Source organism: Nicotiana tabacum, chromosome 1, assembly GCF_000715075.1.
Source record: "Nicotiana tabacum cultivar K326 chromosome 1, ASM71507v2, whole genome shotgun sequence".
Classification (NCBI taxonomy): Eukaryota; Viridiplantae; Streptophyta; class Magnoliopsida; order Solanales; family Solanaceae; genus Nicotiana; species Nicotiana tabacum.
This window is the reverse complement of record NC_134080.1, coordinates 216,337,229-216,356,256: the sequence shown is the minus strand read 5'-3', so window position 1 is coordinate 216,356,256 and position 19,028 is coordinate 216,337,229. Positions and strand designations below refer to the sequence as shown.

The 19,028-nt window shown below is 37.9% G+C and overlaps 1 protein-coding gene across 1 annotated transcript; it reads right to left on the bottom strand.

Moving 5' to 3' along the window:
* Nucleotides 1-1,841: 1,841 nt before the first annotated feature.
* LOC107808695 (uncharacterized) lies at nt 1,842-7,370 on the bottom strand. The gene is made up of 2 exons (XM_016633232.2): nt 4,952-7,370; nt 1,842-2,321 (listed from the first exon to the last, which is right to left on the bottom strand). The coding sequence occupies exon 1, from the start codon at nt 7,147-7,149 to the stop codon at nt 5,047-5,049; it is 2,103 nt and encodes a 700-aa protein (XP_016488718.1). The 5' UTR covers nt 7,150-7,370; the 3' UTR covers nt 1,842-2,321; nt 4,952-5,046.
* Nucleotides 7,371-19,028: the final 11,658 nt, after the last annotated feature.

Here is a 19,028-nt window from a genome sequence, read left to right as displayed (position 1 = left end):
AGCCGTAGAGTGTAATAGTCTTAATTAGAATACTCACAACAATAACAACAAGCCTAGTGTAAATAAAGTACTCACAAAGACAAAAATAAAAACGTTCGAAGCTAATATGACTATTGACAAAATGTTTATCTAAAACCAACAAGTATCGTATATAGAGCGAAAAAAGGTACACAAAGGAATAAATTTGATCCTTGAAAATGTCTTGTTAGTTGCTTAGAGTTAATCGTTGAACTTAGAGAATACAACAATGACTAATCCAACAATGCAACAGGAATACATGCGTAAGAAACACCCTAAAATCATAAAAAAATATTACGTTAGACTGTTTCAGAATATATAGAGTAAGAGTCAAAATCTGCTGCCTACCTTGTTCCTCTTTTTTCCTAAAGTACATGGGCTTCACTGCCAGCCTCGACATGAATGGTAAAGAAAAGTATTGTGTAGCTTAGTATGTTATAAATATATGTGTTTTGTGTGACTTAGTATATATTTCGGTATCATATCCGTATTTCGTTATTTTTTAAAGAAATACCAAACTATATCTAATACCAAATTTTTAAAAAACTTAAATCAAATATCATATCAAATAACAAAATATCGAATATCATATACTATTTTTTTTATATCGGTACGATAATTCAGTATTTACCAAATTATACGCAAGCCTCCTTGCATCTACAACTGCCAAATTCTGAATCCGGCTCTATGCGACAAAATGGCTTTCCTTGGGCTGTCGTGCTGCTATACGCTTGCACACTTAACCTTGTTTGATTGTAATTATTTCTAAACCGACTAACTCAGATCTGTATTGGGTAGGACCATTACAAGAGTAAAACACTTCCTACATAAATGTTCTTCATGTTTAAAGCGATTCTCTAATTAATAGCATGTTTGGCCAAGCTGGAGAAATCAGCTTATTTTGAGAAGTGCTTTTGAAAAAAGTACTTTTGGAGAGAATCAGTTTGTGTTTGGCTAATCAGTCTGAAAAACACTTTTGAGAAATAATTTGTGTTTGGCCAAGTTTTTTAGAAAGTGCTTTTAAGTGTCAAATTACGAATAAGAACATGAATAAATTTACTTAATAATTAATATTATAAGTAAATATATAATATCAAAATTTTGTTATTACATGCAATAATTAAAAAAAATTCATTTTATTTAAGTAAAATATGAAAATAAAATTAAAAAGTACTTAATTCTTTTAATATAAGTTAATATATTAAAATTCCTTCAACAAATATAAAAGCATTCACCCCTAAAGTCACTATATATTAGAAAGTTTCCTAAAAATAAGAAGAAATATTTATAAATTAATATCCTAAGTATTAGGTTTAAGGGTTATTTTGGTATATATTATATTTTGTTAAGGGTATTTTAGGTAAGAAGAAAAGTCAAAACTGCTTCTGCTTTTGGAAAGAAGCTACTTTTTTCTGCTTCTCTGAAACTGCTTCTGCTTCTTCCCAAAAGCACTTTTTTTTCCCAAATAAGCTTGGCCAAACACCTCAAATTAGGAAAAAAAAGTGCTTTTGAAAAAAAAACAACATTTTTTTTCTCTTGAGAAGCTTGGCCAAACATGCTATAAGAGTAGATGAATCTTAACCATTTCATCACACCCTCAATAGACATTAGTTTTATTTCAACTATTGTATCTTATGGTGCATAGCCTTATTTGTGAGTATTTATTTGATAGGAATAAGCAAATATTTAGAAAGGGTATAAGTGATGTTTATGGTAATTTTTGGTATAGCTCAAACCATACAACATGCCTATAAATCTATTTTTTGTCAATTGAAAGAGCAAAAGAACATATAAGTAAGCTTAATTGGGAAGGACAAAGTATATGCCTCTAAAAAGAATGGAAGTGAAATTAGACTTCACTTCACTTGACAGCATTTTGATTTCATAATTAGAATTCTTTATACACTTTAAAAGAACACCGAGTGCTGAACCTCAGAGTGCCCAACAAAATCTGGGCACAAAGAATATGAAAAGATAATACAGATGATTAAAAGACACTAGAAGGTAGCAGATCAGCAAAAAACTGAGGATTAAATCCTAAAACATTACATCAAAATTACAAGTTCAGTTCAGTATGTTCAAGTCATACTCATCGGACATAGGATATTTTAAAGTCTAACACTTAACTAAAGCATAAGATAAAAGAGGTTAAAAACTATGACACATGTTACACAAGCAGATCAATCTTTCCACAAAATGCTCTCTCAGACGAAAGATTCAAGGTTGGTTCGTCTTCAAGAGACGCGCCTTATTTCTTTCAGAAGTAGCCGAACTTATATCTCCTCTGGTATCATCACAGGAAACTGAAAGAAAAGACTTGCAGTCAGTACCCAAATTTATAACCATACAAGATAACAGAACGAAAGAATTCATCCAGGCTTACGTGAAACAATTTAAATTGATGCCTAAATTCAGCACACAAACTGTACAGAAACCCAAATAGAAGACCAGCTATAATTGGAATTGCTACAAATTATTTTTTCTACCAACTAATACAACATCCAATTGATAACTGGATGAGATCGCCTTTAACAAAAGTATTTGCAACTATGAAGTTGAGCATGAAAGAAATCTGGGAAGAATATAAAGGTTTTCCCTCCATACAAGGGAGAGGCTAACAGTCTAAACTTTCGAAAGTTCAACTACGCCTCAGTCCCAAACAAGAAGGGGGCGGCTATATGAATCCCCAATGGCCATGTTTCCCCATTTGGGACTCTTCTCCCCCCAAATATTATGCAAAATAGATATAAAAAGTATTCTTCCTGTGGAAGAAAGCTGCCCTATGTAAGTTACTACTGGCTGTGGCAAAGAAGAAGGATAAGCTCTGGGTGTTGTGGATCCATAACTTCTACATAAAGGGGAAATTTTTTGGATACTATGTTTATATCTAATAAGGCAAGCAGGGTGGTGAAGAAAGTTCTAGATGGCAGAAGTTGGCTAAGCACTGGGAATTCAGTATTGGACACATTGAATACATTTACTGCTAATTCTGTTTTCAGAGTTAAAAAAGCCTATGGATCTTTCCTTCCATTATATCAGAAAGTGCCATGGAAGAATCTTACAATGGTTAAAGGATTGGTTGCTAGGCATCAGTTATCCTTTGGCTGGCTCTTCAAGGAAGGCTTTCAACTGTGGATAGATTGGGTAGATCGGGTGTCCATGTGGCTAAAGAATGCGTGTTGTGTGCTTCTGAAACATACTCATCTATTCTTTGACTGTTTTTACTCGAGGAGTATTCTTTCAAATTGGCTGGACATGAGCAGGCAAGTGGGATGCTGGAAACTGGGAAGATGAAACTAAATGGCTCATATCAGTAGTTAACAACAGTAGGCCTAAGGGTGTTGTGTTGGGGTTTCTCTTTGCTGCTACAATATATCACATCTGTATTGAGAGGAACAACCACAGATTTCAACAAAAGAGTAAAGGGAGTTCTGAGAAGATCAAAGACATAGTTTTACAGTTACATATTGTAGGGCAAATGCAATGTAAAAGGAAGAGTTTATTAGATAGGTTGAATTATTAGATAGGTTGAATAGTTTTCCTTGTGAGCTAACTGTCTTGCTGCTGGATGTGGGGACTTCACTTATATCCGATAGCACTTCGAGCGGTTATTTTGGTTAGTCTTGGTTATTTTTGTATGGTCTAGCTCTAGAGTCAAATGAGCTACCCTGTATATATTGCTACTTGGTTGAATAATTTTTTTTTTTACTCTGACCAAAAAAAATACTAGGAATTCTCTATATTTTCTACTGACATAGATCTTTGACAAGGCAAAAAGGCAAAAGCATACTTGATACTACTTAAAGTAAACGTACTAACATGACTAAAACATATTCCCAACAACATGGTCTCCCCTATATAAATTCCCTTCTTTGATTGTATTATATCTTTCGTTAAGTCAACATGAATTTCAGGAAATTGTCAACTTTTAAGAGAACTTTTTTCACGTGATTTTAGGTCTCCCTCATCCCTTTATAACACCTTCACTCACCATAGCTTCCCACCTATGATCCGGTACATCTTTAGGTCAATGCAAGACATTACCAAACCATCTCAAGAGATGTTCTCTCATTTATTCTCAATGTATGTTACTTGCACCTTCTAGTGAATGTGGTAATTTTTAATCTAGAGTTCAATGCAAAGAAATCAAGTAAAGGGTCTTTTGTTCTACAATTAAACCGTAAAACATGAGTCTTGTTGGAGCTAGAAAGCGGAAAAAAGATATATATATTCTTTATTGGTAGACAAATAGATAATTTTAACACATCAAAATCTCGATGGATGCTTGTCAAAAGGTCACATGACAATCATACTCAAATGCTGTTATAATGATTAACCACACATAAATCAGCTCCACTATTATCAAATAGTAACTGAATTGTGCAAACAAAAGAGAAAGCTCTGCTGACTTATTTTTGGAAATGATAAGCTACCGCCTTGTTTTCAGAATGCAAAATAACATAAATTTCCTATAAAAGTAGCATATATTCAATATTATGCAATATAATCCTTAGAGACAAGTTTCTATTGTATATGTATTTATTTATGAGGTAAGTTCTAAGAATAAGGCTCCTATTAGTGATCAGTATGAATGGACTAAAGGCTTGACTACCATGCACAACTTTTGAACTAAATGAGATATTTGTATTCTATAACTATCCACTGCAACTACACCTAACGGAACAGCTTTATACCTTTTTAGTGCATAACCATCATCATTTTGGTAGAAGAAATTAAAGCTCACAGATATGGCATCTAATTAGCAGTAGCAGACACCTAATACACTCAGAAAAGAGAACAATAATGGTTATCATTCTGAGACAGATTTTCTACACTGAATATCCTCCTTCAAAGGGGGAAGAGATAGTAAACAAATATAGAACTATCTACCAAAAGCATTAATTGAAAAGAAAGGGCGAAATCTTGAACTTACATCGTCTTAATGATTAGTGACAATGCTCCTTGCAAAAGGAATACTGAGAGAAAAACAGCCAAAGTTATCCTAGAAAAATGCAGTAGGCCAGCAGATTAATCAGTGGTCAGACGACGCCTCTTTTCATAATCTAGATCCCGTGATCTTGACCGTGAATCATCTTCTTGCGGTAACCGTGATTTGGTGTGTCTCCTTGATGATCTTCCCCTGTCCCATTCATCATCATATTCTTGCTCACGGTCCTTGTACCTATGATGATCACCATATCTATCTCTATCATCCCTATGACGGTCACGCTCCCGTCCACTACCTCGATCCTTCTCAAGGTCACGGTCACGATCTCTAGAGCGTGTGCGACTGTGGTCACGATCCCTCTCTCTCACACTCTCTCGTCCAACGTCTCTATCATCTTGGTGTCGCCTCTCCTCTTGCCAATCATCATCATGCCCTGTATTCTTATCTCTAGCCTTATCTCTTTCATAAGAAGGTTCTCTATCATCTCTATGTCTTCTGTCTGAAGAACCAGACCAATTTCGTTCTGAGCCTCTATCTTTTTCTTTGTTACTAGGCCAAGCCCCTCTATCACGGCTTTCTTCTCCATACTGATGATCAGATACAGCTTCTTCCCCATAACTCGACTCTCCCGCTCTGTAGCCATGCTCGTCTCTCGCCCATCCACCACCCATGTTAGGCTCAGACCACATACCCATGTTAGGCCCCTCCATACCAGCACGAGGCATCATTCCCATACCATTCATTGGCATTCCTCTCCCAAAGAATGCAGGATTTACATGAGGAGCTACACCAGGCAAACCAACACCTCCTCCAACTGGTGGAAATGACGGCAACATACCCGAAAATGGTGGATTTGGAGCACCAGGAAATCCTCCATAACCACCCATTCTCCCCATAGGTCCTCCAAAAGCAGGATCAAAGCCTTGACCCATCATTGTTTGAGGATGCATCAGCGGAGGTCCAGCACCCATACCTTGTCCAAATCCGCTCCCACCATTTCCCATAAACCCCCTTCCTACAACGCCACCACCAGGCCTATTTCTCATAGGACCAACGGGACCCCTATTCCCCATCCCCTGAGGACCTCCTCTGCCCCAATTTCCTCTCCCAAAATTCCTGTTATTATCCCCACCACCTTGAAAATTACCACCTGTAGCATTGTTGTTGTTAAGACCAGTTTTAACAGCTGTATCACCAGGGGCCCGTCTCGCCTGTGAATTCACAGGAGCAGCCTGAGCCGTCTGCTGATTTCGATTCATCTGAGCCTCACCCATTCTCTTCACAGTGAATGGCGAAGCAAAGGCGACCACACAGGCCCGCCCATTGAACACATGTCCATTCATCCCTTCTTTACAAGCTGTGGCGGCTGCAGGCTCATGAAACTCAGCCTGGCAATAACCTTTCGACTTCCCACTAGCTTTTTCGTCGAAAAATTTAACCTCCTTCACAGTTCCATACTTGCTTAACTCTGCCTCCAGCTCAGCATCTGTTGTCCACCAATGCAGATCACCAACAAATAGAACCGTCCCTCCACCTCCGCCTCCTCCTCCACCCAAAACCCCTACACTGGCAACATTGTTACCCGCAGAATTCCCATTCACCATTTCGTGCCTAACCAAATTATCATTCCCAGAATTACCAACATTGCCTAAACCACCCACACCAGCAGCATTAGGACGTTGAATTACCCCTCGATTCACAACATTATCGCCCCCATTCTGCTCTAAATCAGCTACCTTACCCGACGGATCACAAGACTCAACCTTTACCGGATCACAAGACTCGACCTTTACCGGATCTCTACCTCCCAACTCATTCTCTCTAAACCCTAAATCCCTAAACCAGTCAGCTCCATCCAAAACCCTAGACACTACATTCTCTTCTTTCTCAACTTTCACCTCTCCAACTGCAACTGACAGAGCGGCACGGCTACTCTCCGGCAGTGGAGCAACAAGCTCAGCCTCCTTCTTAAACCCTAAATCTTCATTCTTACGAACTGACTGAAGAAAATTTTCACCAACATTAACGTCGTTATAAAGATCCTCATAATCATCATCTTCTTCGTCAACAAGAAACCCATCATCCGCAACAGCGGAGATAGTTTCATTCCTGTGGAACTCCTCCATCGGAGCCCCGACCCGATTCCCAAACCCGTCCCCTTCGGCAGCTTCATTCTCGTCCATGGCCTCTACAAAAACGGACTTAGGGTTAGGGTTAGGGTTAGGGTTAGGCTTACTGATTCCAACCCCAGAAGCTGGAATTTGTAATTGAAATAACTGAAACACTTGATTTCTTTTTCTTTTTGAAGATAACAAGAATTATTACAAGAAAAAAATGGTAGCTTGGTTGAATTTTAATGGCAGAACTGTTCTACTTCAAATTAGAGCAGGGTCACACTTACTGCGGGAAAATATTGGTAACTGTACGCACTTTTATTTTAGAATAATACTTCTGTTTTGGAATAATATTTTGGCAATTTATAGGCGGATGTAGTACATAAATTATAAGTTTATTGGTCTATGGGGTAAAGGTCTTATTGGCGAATGACGGTGTGACATGTGGTCATCACACAGTTTTCACCGAATGCAAGCAGCGAGCTCCTGGAGACAAAACAATCCATAGCAAAGATTTGCATTCTTGTCATCGAGTAATATTTGTTGGGCAGACGTTACAGAAAATATTTGCATTTATAGCCAGTAATTATGTACCAGCAATGACAATGTTGTTCTCATTCAAGAGGAGTTTGATTTTTGGATCTTGTCCCTCTATATACTATTGTAGACATGAAACATTCTGCATACAAAAGCTACCGTCTATTATCTTGTTACGCTCAATTTGAACAAGTTAAACAATTGCTTTTACTGTTGTCTTCAGAAAGGTAAATGTAACGACCCGACGGGTCGTTTTGAGGATTAGCATCCCGTTCGGCGGCTTAAAGTCTCGAGCAGCTTCGTGTTATGTATTACGACTTGCGTGTATGGTCGAGTTCGGTTTTTGATGATTCGATATCAATTTGGAGGAATAATTCTTGTTGGAAGTTTAAGCGGTAAGAGTTGACCGGAGTTTGATTTTTGTGCAGACGACTCTGGAATGGTGTTCTGATGATTCCGATAGCTTCGTATGGTGATTTTGGACTCAGACGTGTGTCCGGATTTGGATTTTTGGAAGCCCGTAGGATAATTTGATGCATTTTGGTGAAAATTGGAAAGTTGAAGTTTTGGAAGGTTGTGAGGTTTGACCGGGAGTTGATTTTGTTGATATCGGGTTCGAATTTCAACTCCGAAAATTGAAGTAGGTCCATTATGTCATTTATGACTTGTGTGCAAATTTTGAGGTCAATCGAAATTGATTTGATATGTTCCGGCACGAGTTCTGGAAGTTGGAAGATTTAAAAATACATAAGTTTGATTTGAGATGTGATTCGTAATTTTGACGTTATGTAATGTAATTTAAGGCCTCGAGTAGATCCGCGTGATGATATTGAACTTGTTGGTATGTTTCGACGGGATCCTAAGTGGCTCGAATGAGCTTCGAATCATTTTTGGTCATGTTGGCAGTTCTGGTGTTGGTTCTTCACACCTGCACACAAATTTGGAATGCGAGGAATGCTTTGCTTCTGCGAAAGGGGAGGTGCTGTGGCGAGTACCGCTTCTGCGGAGGAAGATGCACTGATGCGCAAGCACTCCTGCGAAGTTTTGGTCACTTCTCCGAGCTTGGGGTGCGAATTGACCGTCCGCTTCTGCGGTGTTATGGTCGCTTTTGCGATATCGCAGATCTGAGAAAATGTCTCGCATGTGCACAAACTGGGCAGGCAAGTGAAGTCCGCAAATGCGATGCTTTGGCTCACAAATGCGAGCTCGCAGGCGCGCATATTTGTTCACAAATGCGATTCTGGGCAGAATGTTAAGGATCGGAAATTGGTCATTTTCTTCATTTCGTTTTGGAGTTTGAAGCTCGGGTTTTGGGCAATTCTGGAGGAGTTCTTCACGAGTTTGATTTGGATAAGTGTTCTATATCCGAAATTGATTATATTTCTTGATTCCATGATTATTTTCATCATTTATTAGTGAATTGAATGGAAGAAATTGAGAAAATTGTAAAATCTTTCAAAAAAGAAAAATGAAGATTTGGAGGGCGATTTGTTATCGGAATTTGATAATTTCGGTATAGTTGGACTCATATCGGAATGGATCTTTGGATTTTGTGAATTTTTGTTGGGTCCCGAGGTGCGGACCCCGGGTTGACTTTTTAGTGTAAAATTAAAAGTCGAAATTTTATTATTCGAAAATAATACCTATGAGTTTTATGGATGTTAGGAAATTATTTTGGCTAGATTAGAGCTGTCCGGAGGTCGTTTTACTCGCGAGGGAAATTTTAAAGTATCGGATTAGCTTCGCCAATGTAAGTATCTTGCCTAACCTTGTGGGGAAAAATTACCCCTTAGGCATTGAGTCGTATGTGCAATTTGTCTAAATGTGAAAGGGTTATTTGTATATATACCCATTTTTGGGTCACGTTTTAACTTATACCCGCTTTGCAAAAAAAATTGCAAGCGTACCCACTTTTAGCGTAACTTTAGGAATACGGACCTAAAGTACCAAAGACAATCACGCAAACTTCAGCATTCTAGTAGACGAGCCTGAAGTAGCATAAATTGCTGAACCAAGTGTTGGCTGAAGTTTTTGTTTGTAATTGCTGAACTTGAGCATTCTAGTAGCTGGAGTTTTGTTCTCTATTTGCTGAAGTTTTTATTTGTAATTGCTGAACTTAAGCATTCTAGTAGCTAAAGTTTTGTTCTCTATTTGCTGAACTTCAGCATGTTTTAGCTGAAGTTTTGTTCTATATTTGCTGAACTTCAGCATTTTTTAGCTAAAGCTTTGTTATGTTTGTGATAAACTTTAGGGCTGAAGTTTTTTTGTATTTGCTGAACTTCAGCATTCTAGGAGCTGGAGTTTTTGTTTATATTTGCTGAACTTCAGCATTCTTAACTTTTGCTGCTTATAACCAAAAGTTAAGAATATGAGATTGCAAAAATGGAAGAAGAGTTGAAAACAAAGACTGAGCTTATAACCAAGCAGAAGAGACTGATTCAAAATTGGAGGAAGAAGTTGAAGGACCAATTAGACAAACACAACATTGAGTTGGAAAGGGTGTAAACTACGAAGGAATTTCTTCTTTTGCGAGGTCCATAATTGTTTTTTCTCTTGCTATCATCCCTTAGCTTTTTTGTATTGAAGGTGCTTGAAGACAACGGGCTCACTACAAAGATGATTTGTGGCTAGCTTTCTGTATTTATTTGTTTGGAAGTTATTAGGTTGGTCGAAGTACATAAGCAGCAAACGTTAATATTCAGCAGAAAGTTCATCCCTATGAACTGAACCTTCGTAGCAGCACCAACACCAACAGAAGAACGAAGAAGAAAACAAAGGAGGAGAAGGAGATGGAGAAAGAGGGTTGAAGTTGTTTAAAAAGTGGTTACAAGTTAAAACTTTTTAAAAAAATGGATATAGGTTAAATGGGGGCAACCAAATAGGGCGCCCCGTGTAATTTTTACAATGTGAAAGCCGTGTACATGAAATGACGAGTATGTACTCGGACTTATATGTGAAAATTCTATCGGTTTAAACACTTAGACATCTTTTATGTATTTAATTGGAAACCATTAGCACATGTTATGTTTTTCATTCGCCATGTTCAACATTACATGCTTTATTGAAAATTGTTGTTATATGTCACTTTCTTTACTTACCGAGTTTGTTTTATATGCTTATTTGGACATGTTACTACTTTAACCTTTACGTGAATTCTGTGATTTGTTGAGTTGCCACTTTATGAAAGGTATTTTCATTATTGATTTTTTTCCTTAATTAATTAATTGGAATTGAATAATCAAGAGGCAATGATTTATTTTACCTGAAGTTATGTTTAAAAGAGATGTTGTTGTTATTGAGATCTTTATATACGTTGTGTTGAGCCGTGGGCTATTTGTTGTGAAATTATTTGATATCATTGAACCTTTGGAAAGGTTGGGGCCTACAGGCATTTGTGATACGAGTGGATTATGTTGTCTTGTTGTGATAATAGCACTTATAAATTATTGTGTGGTTTGATTGTTGTTATGTGGAGTATAAGTGTGGCATTTCACCATTGTTGTTATGTGGAGTATAAGGGTGACATTTTACCGTTGTTGTTATACGGGGCATAAGGGTGGCATCTCACTGTTGTTAAATACACGGAGTGATATGTGGTGGCTATTATAAGGAGTGATACGAGAGGCTATAGGAGCGATAAAGGCGGATATTGATATTGTTAGGGCGGAGTGATATGGGTGGCTATGGAGAGATAATGATGGCTATTGATATTGTCAGGGCGATGTGATACGAGTGGCTATATGAGAGATACGAATGGCTATAGGAGAGATAAGGGAGAGATAAGGGTGGCTAATGATATTGTCATGACGGAGTGATACAGATAGTTATAAGAGAGACAAGGGTAGCAATGTCAGGAATGATGTGTGATGATATGGGGGCATTGTGTTGATGATTTTTATGTGATGTTGTGATTTTACTTGTGTTTGGTCATACGCGGTGCGTGATCTATTGTTGTTTCGATGAACTGTTCAATATCCTTAATATTACTTGTTGATTTGAGCTGCAGTAGTACACTTGCACAAGCATACACTATAGTATGTTATGTATACTAGCTCATGAGTACAAAACTTGACATTTATTGATTATGTCCATGTATTCTAGTATTATCCGTTTTATATACTATTGAGCCTGTAATCATGTCTGTGTGGATTGTGATTTAAGATATGGGCATGAGGTTCTGTGAGTATATGATGATTATGTTATTGGCACGTGAGTTATCCGTACAATACGTGAGTTATCTGTGCGGATCCATATATTGATATTGTTGGCACGTGAGTTGTCCGTGCGATTGTGATTTGAGATGTGGGCACGAGGTGTCGTGACTATATGATGGTGGGTTGAGACCCGTGATCTGTGACTATGAGATGAGGTGCCACATAGTGACTTTGGTGTGAAAACTTGTGTTAGAAGACTTGATTAATTGGTTGTCCTTGTGTTCCTTATTTGGTTTGATCGGTACTTTACAGTATTATTACTGCTTTACTGTTTATATTACTGGTTGTTTCTTGTTTCCATTTACTGCTCCCTGTTTTCCATTATTATCGTTATACTGTTATAATGCACATGTTATTTTGAGTTTTGACAGTGAGTGTCTTGATTGTACCTCGTCACTATTCCACCGAGGTTAGTCTTGATACTTATTGGGTGCCGACCATGATGTGCTCATACTATACTTCTGTACATTTTTATGCAGAGTCAGGTATTGGAGGTATCGGACTCGGGCAGAGTTAGCTTGATGATCGCAAAGATTCAAGGTAGAGCTGCTTGATCATCGCAGTCCCTTGGAGTCTTTTCCTTATATTGTACTGTCAGTTATCATTTGAACAATATTCTATTTCGATCCTTGATATCATTTCATGTATTCAGTTAAAATTCATGACTTTGTATTATCAGTCTTGGGAGGTTGCATGTATATTTCTACTTTTGGTTTCGATAGTTGTGTTAAACCCTGTTTCAAATATATATTTTTTAAAAATGGCTTAAAATTTGTTATAGTAATCAGCTTACGTAGTCTTAGAGACTATGTGCCATCACGACGCTTGTGGTGGTATTTCAGGCCGTGACAACAAAGTTCAGAGTGAGACTTGTCATCTCCTTTAAATTCAGGTGTTGATCCTATTTTTTCTTGTTTATTATCGTCTTTGGATCAAATCAATTCGCTTGTCTATAAACCACACTATAAATTCAACTATATCATTTTACGGGTAAACAATCGGTACCCTATAGTTTTGGCTAATACTATAAAAAATAATAATTTTGAACTCAATAAATCTAATGTTATGGTAGAGTTTGAACTAGAATTCATAATGGTCAAATGCATACTTAACTTTGCTTAATTGTAATTTTTTTTATTTAAGTGTGTTGAAATTTACTAACCCGACTAATTTAAATTTGTATTGGACACGGCCATTACAAGAGTAAAACACTTCCTACAGAAATGCTCTTCATGTTTAAGGCAAATTTCTAATTAAGAGCGGAAGGATGTGTCACGACCCAAACCTATGGGTCGCGACGGGCACCCGGTACCTCATGTCATACTATCATAGATAACTCAGCCAGAAGGCTGCCGTGAGATAAGTAGAATACAATCTGTGATACCAACTTATACATAAGACATATGGGCCTATAAGACCAAAATAATCACTCATACACCGAACATAGGCCGACAAGGCCATACAATCTTTTACGTAGATGACATCTGTCTACAAGCCTCTAAGAATACATAATTTTCATAAAGGTTGGGACAGAGTCCCGCCACACTAAACAATACACGTCTAAATCATACTAACCAAACAAGCAACTCTGAAGCAAATGGAGCGCACCAACATCTTTCGCCGAGCTGATAGCCTACTTAGAGGGCTCTCGACCCGTCTATCGGGACCTGCGGCCATGAAATGCAGCATCCCCAGGCAAAAGGTACGTCAGTACGAATAATGTACCTAGTATGTAAGGCACATAAATAAGTACATAACACACATGGAAGAAATATAGAATAAATGACTCAACCTGTAAGTCTGGATAACTCTGTAATTCATGAAATAATTATAGTATCATACATCTGCATATGAGTGTCATGTTGTGCATATGTACATGTTTCATAATATCATCAGGCCTCTGAGGGCATCCTACCATATCATCTTGGCCACTACGGGCAATATCATCAACATATACCAACTGATCAGGTGGTGGTGCGTATATAATGCCGTAACCTTTTTTCATATCCCATATACATATATTTTCATATATACGCGTATATAACACCATCTGGTCATGGGTCAGTATAAATAAATGCAATTCATGATAAGTACGTTAATAAAAATTTTCGGGTGTCATAATACCATTTTGCCTCTGATTAATATTATGAAATAGACTTTATCAACTTACGTATTTTCAGAGACTCATGAACAGACAATAGAATAATAAGACTTATGGGAGAATAAGAATGTACACATCTCTAGCATTTCTACGAATAAAGTAATTTATGAAAATTTTGCATTTATTCGTTTCACTTGTGTCGTATAGATCATGCCAAAAAGAAAGAAGGGATACTTTAACATACCTGAACCAATTCTCTTGACAATCCTTCCAACACATGCCAATCGTGATGAAACACGTAACAATGGATCGGAGTAAGAAAAAATCCGTATGATATTCTTGAGATGCAATGTACTCCCTAGACTTCTTTTAAGTGAAAACTAGTTTGCTGCGGCACCAGAGAATTATAATCAAGAATACCTTTGATGAATTTTTTTTGTGCTAAATTAAGTATTGCCCATGACCATACATAAGGAAATAGGTCATCTGACACAAAAATTCTAAAGTAACACAATCTTTGGCCTTTCTTTACTACTGTAAGTTGTCTGCTATATATCATAATGACAATCCAGTCATCAACTAGATACTACAAAGTATACAATGTTGCTTAGCAAGAATATGTCATTACATAATGGCAGTAACACTTTCTTTTTATCCATTTCACGAAACCCCAACCTAAAGCCTCAACTATGTTTCTGTATTTTAGCCTTACAAATACCACCGTCTTCAAGTTGGGGAAATCAGATATAAGCAAAAGCCTTTCTCAAATCTTGCCACATATATCAATTAATGCATGAGTCACAAATTTTGTTAAGGCAAAGTCTGCCACGTGGTGGTCTTATCCAAGATATTTTAGATAATTACCAATTACCCGCATAATTAAGAGTTATCTCAAACTACTTAAAATACTACTCACTTTTAACACACTTTATACATCTTATAATCACGGTCATGTGGTACCTTGTATGGCACTAGTCCATAAATACAGGGTATTATAGCTTGAACCGTATTTTATCCTCAAAGTGCCAAATTTTGACGAAAATTCACTTTCTTTGACTTACTTCCCCTCTCACCTTCACGAATTTACTCATCACTTGTTTGAAATAGCATAATACTTATAATCTCAAAATAATCTCATTCCTGAACTTATGTCGATTAACTTACGACGAAACTTTAACATACGAAAATGCGGGATGTAACATCATTCCCCCCTTTGGAATATTCGTCCTCGAATGTTGACTGGTGCACTTATCACTTTGTTAGCCTATGTCTTCCGAATACTTTATTACTCTCTTTGCTATCTAGGCAACTATTTTGTGATTAAATCCAAAGGCCAGGGAATTCCCCCCTTTAGGCATCTTTTTCATACCACGACTTATGGTCGGAATCCTTCCAGTCTCGTAACTGTTGCTACCTTCTATCATGCAGCCTGTACGACTCTGACCTTGTAAGTGCGCTTATGCATCTCTTCTTTCCTTTTTCCTCCGATTTTTAGCCATTACTGAAGTTCTTCGCTCGGTATTTTGTGGAACTTATGAATATTGCTATATCTTATTTCATAGACCTGGTTATCTATTCGTATGACTTTACTCCATCTATGTAGGTCATACTAGACCATAACTCTTACTTCGATTTATTGTTAGTGAGGTCTGCAACCAACTCCAGGTTACTCTCGTTGCTTATCCTTAAGACTGATGGTCTAATCTCATCTCATACTGTTGAACTTTTATCCATCTATTGTTGATCCATCATCTACCACTAATAACTTGATCTCTTATGTAACACCGCCGCTAGGGCTCGCGTCTCATCGGGGACATCCGGAGTAATTAGATTGATCCACCTAGGGCTGATACTATACTTCCATAACCGTACTTTATAGCATCCCAATGTGACTCACCTTATATGTATATTTTATCCCCTTACAATTCATGAAATCCTCTTTAAGTCATTACTCAATCTAAGGCCCAAACGTCATCCTTTATTTATCGCAATTACGCCCTTATTCCACTACCAGGGCAACATTCCATCTCTTCTAAATGCTACTAGTCTTAGACTCCTTTGAGTTACTTAACCTTCTATAACTTAGAGAACCCATCAGCTCTCTTATTTTCATGAGCTTAATCCCAAGAACTTATCCATTCTCGTCACCTTCTCACTCGCCCTTTCTCGTTCTTACTCCTGTCATAAAACTTTGTCGTTTTACTATACTTTAGCTTGAGACCTATACATATCTAGTTAGCCTTCCTTCAACTTGCTTGCACCATAGATTTTCTTATGTTATTCTGGAACATCAAGAGAGACATCACATCGTCTCTAACTCTTCTTTACTCTCTTGACTAGATCTCTCGGTACTTAGAAACCATAGGCTGGAAGGTACGCCACTGACAATGTTGCTATTATTGCTAGATATTGAATCCTAGTGCGTCTAGCCTTCTATCTGAAGCATGGACTATTCACGATCTTCTACCTTTGAGTATCTTCTACGTTGTTCACCTTTACCTTACTTACCTTAAAATCTCATATCGTATCTTTTATCTCTTTCATGACCTCCCTTCCATATAGGTATAATTCACGTCCATAATTTGAAGCTCTATTATAATACTTGCACATATGGTGCATATACAATCTGGTGGGAGCTCCATACTGAATTCTTATAAGGCTGGTATTTTTCTAACTAGCTTTTGTTTACCGTGAAAATGGTAACAACAATTAAATTTGTAAATGAGACTCTAAAAATATATGATCTATTCCCGAGCTAGTTGTTAAAGCAGTTAATGCTAAGAGCGTGAAGTATAAAGATAAAATGCGAGTTAAGGCGAGGCAGTAATCGAACTAAAGGGGCCTGTTGCTCGAGCTCGGAGATGGTCGATGAGACCTCGGGGTCGGCGTTGGTATCGATCTCGGACTATCGAGGATGGCCGGGGATGGGATAACAGTTAGAGGTATTATTAAGCAAGGCTCTATATTGCCAATACTAAACGATACAGTGAAGAACAAGTAAGAAAATGATAAATGCTAAGGAGGTCTCGAGCCTACGAGGATGAACCACTTAGAAGAAAAGAGAGAGAGAGAGATATATTATTGCACTTGTGGAGAAATGGAGCAACATCAGTCCTTTACAAGATGGTATGAGCTCCTCTTATATAGGCGAGGGGACCCAGCATGGTACAGAGTGCATTAAATGTAAAGATACGGGGATGAGACGGCTAGACAGGACACCAGGACCTATTGATTCTAGCTGCTTGCCTCAGGAGTCCCCTGTCTTTGTAACCTTTGCTGGGCCGCGGACGGATCCTTCAACCTCGGAGCCACTACGGGACCGCGGATGATCCTTAAGATAAGGAGCCCAATCACGATCCCACAGCCTCGAGGTGCTGCCACGACATTCTGAATATACCTCAAGGGCGGTGTCAGGACCCAAACCGATGGGCCGCGACGGGCACCCGATACCTTACCTATCCTCGCGTACCAACTTGCAACTAAGGGACTTTGAACATATGATGTCATACTTTGGCCATGGGCCACATTGCAAGATAACTGCGAATGCTGACTAAATATCAATATAAAACTGGGCCGACAAGGCCGTCATAACTATTACAGCTGACAAACCAACCAAATATACATACAAGGCCTACAAGCCCAACATATTGTACTAATTGACAGGATATGTCTACAAGCCTCTACTGATGGATATACTATGATCGGAACAGCTCCCCGACCTACTCATAACATATATATGTATATATACAAGATGTACATAAGGCTCTAGACCCGGAAACTCCGAAAGGCATGGAGCTTACCGATCAAGCTGAACTCAGGCAACACTTATTGAAGAGGCCTACCCGTCTGTCTGTCTGACCTGCACACATGAAATGCAGCGCTCCTAGAAATGGGACGTCGGTACGAAATAATGTACTGAGTATGTAAGGCAATATACTGAAAGCTGAAACTGAACTGATAATATAATAACTACAAGTAGCTGGAAGTCAAAGATAATCTGAAAATATGCTTACCTACTAATACCGACTCAACTCTCTTAATATAATAAGTAAAATAGCTGTCCGGCCCTATAAGGCTCGGTATATATATATATATATATATATGATCTGCCGTAGTAGACTCGCTCATAGGCGCTCGACCATACTAGGCTCTGTATCTCGACCAACTGGGCTCGCTCATAAGCACTCGGCCACAGTAGGCTCGGTATATAACTAACCATCTGATCAGAGGTTGCCCAATAGGGGCCTACCCATCGATTATAGCTCGATGGTAATGAAAATACTTTAATATTGTATATAAAAACTCTATGCTTTCTTGACTGGAAGAAGGAAATACTCAATGGAATATGAAGTCCCGATAAAGAAAATATTGTAACTTGTGAGACTAGCAAAATATATGTAAATTCCGGGATAGGAATTTTTCTTTATGCATCGTTATCAAACTTATGTAATGACGAGATCATGCAAAATGAAGGAAGAGCTTAACCTTAACATACCTGGACCAATTCTCTTAGCACTCCTTTAGCACACGTCTCGTCATTACTTATTTCTTTATGTCAAAGACCAGAAACTGGAAACATCGTTTTTTTCATTCTTTTCTTATGAGGTCGTGTACAACAACCTTAGCCGCACAAGCCTGTGCTGGGCCTACCTCTATCCCTAGAGGAGCCGTATGAGGTGGAAGCTCCACGTACGGTTTTGAAGCCGAGCCTTTCTAGCAATGGGGCCTAGGGACCGATTTGCGAAGAACACGCAATGTTAGATCAAAGTAGGGAAGAATCCTTATGATATTCTTGAGAAAGATTGTACCAATTATAGCACATACACAAATGTAATTTCCATGTCCACCTTTACCAGACGTTGCCAAATCCGACACTGTAGACATGTGATTTTTGACCCTTCCCAAGATTTTTTATATTTTAGCATGTAAATATTTAATTTAGGCCTAATATAGCTATTTTAACTATTTTTAACTTCTTTACTTTATTTTCGTCATAAAACTGGAAAATTACGAAAAAATATATTTTTAGCTTACGTATCTTTCATAAATTTAAATAAAAATATACAAAAATAGTACTTATTTTTATCTTTATATAA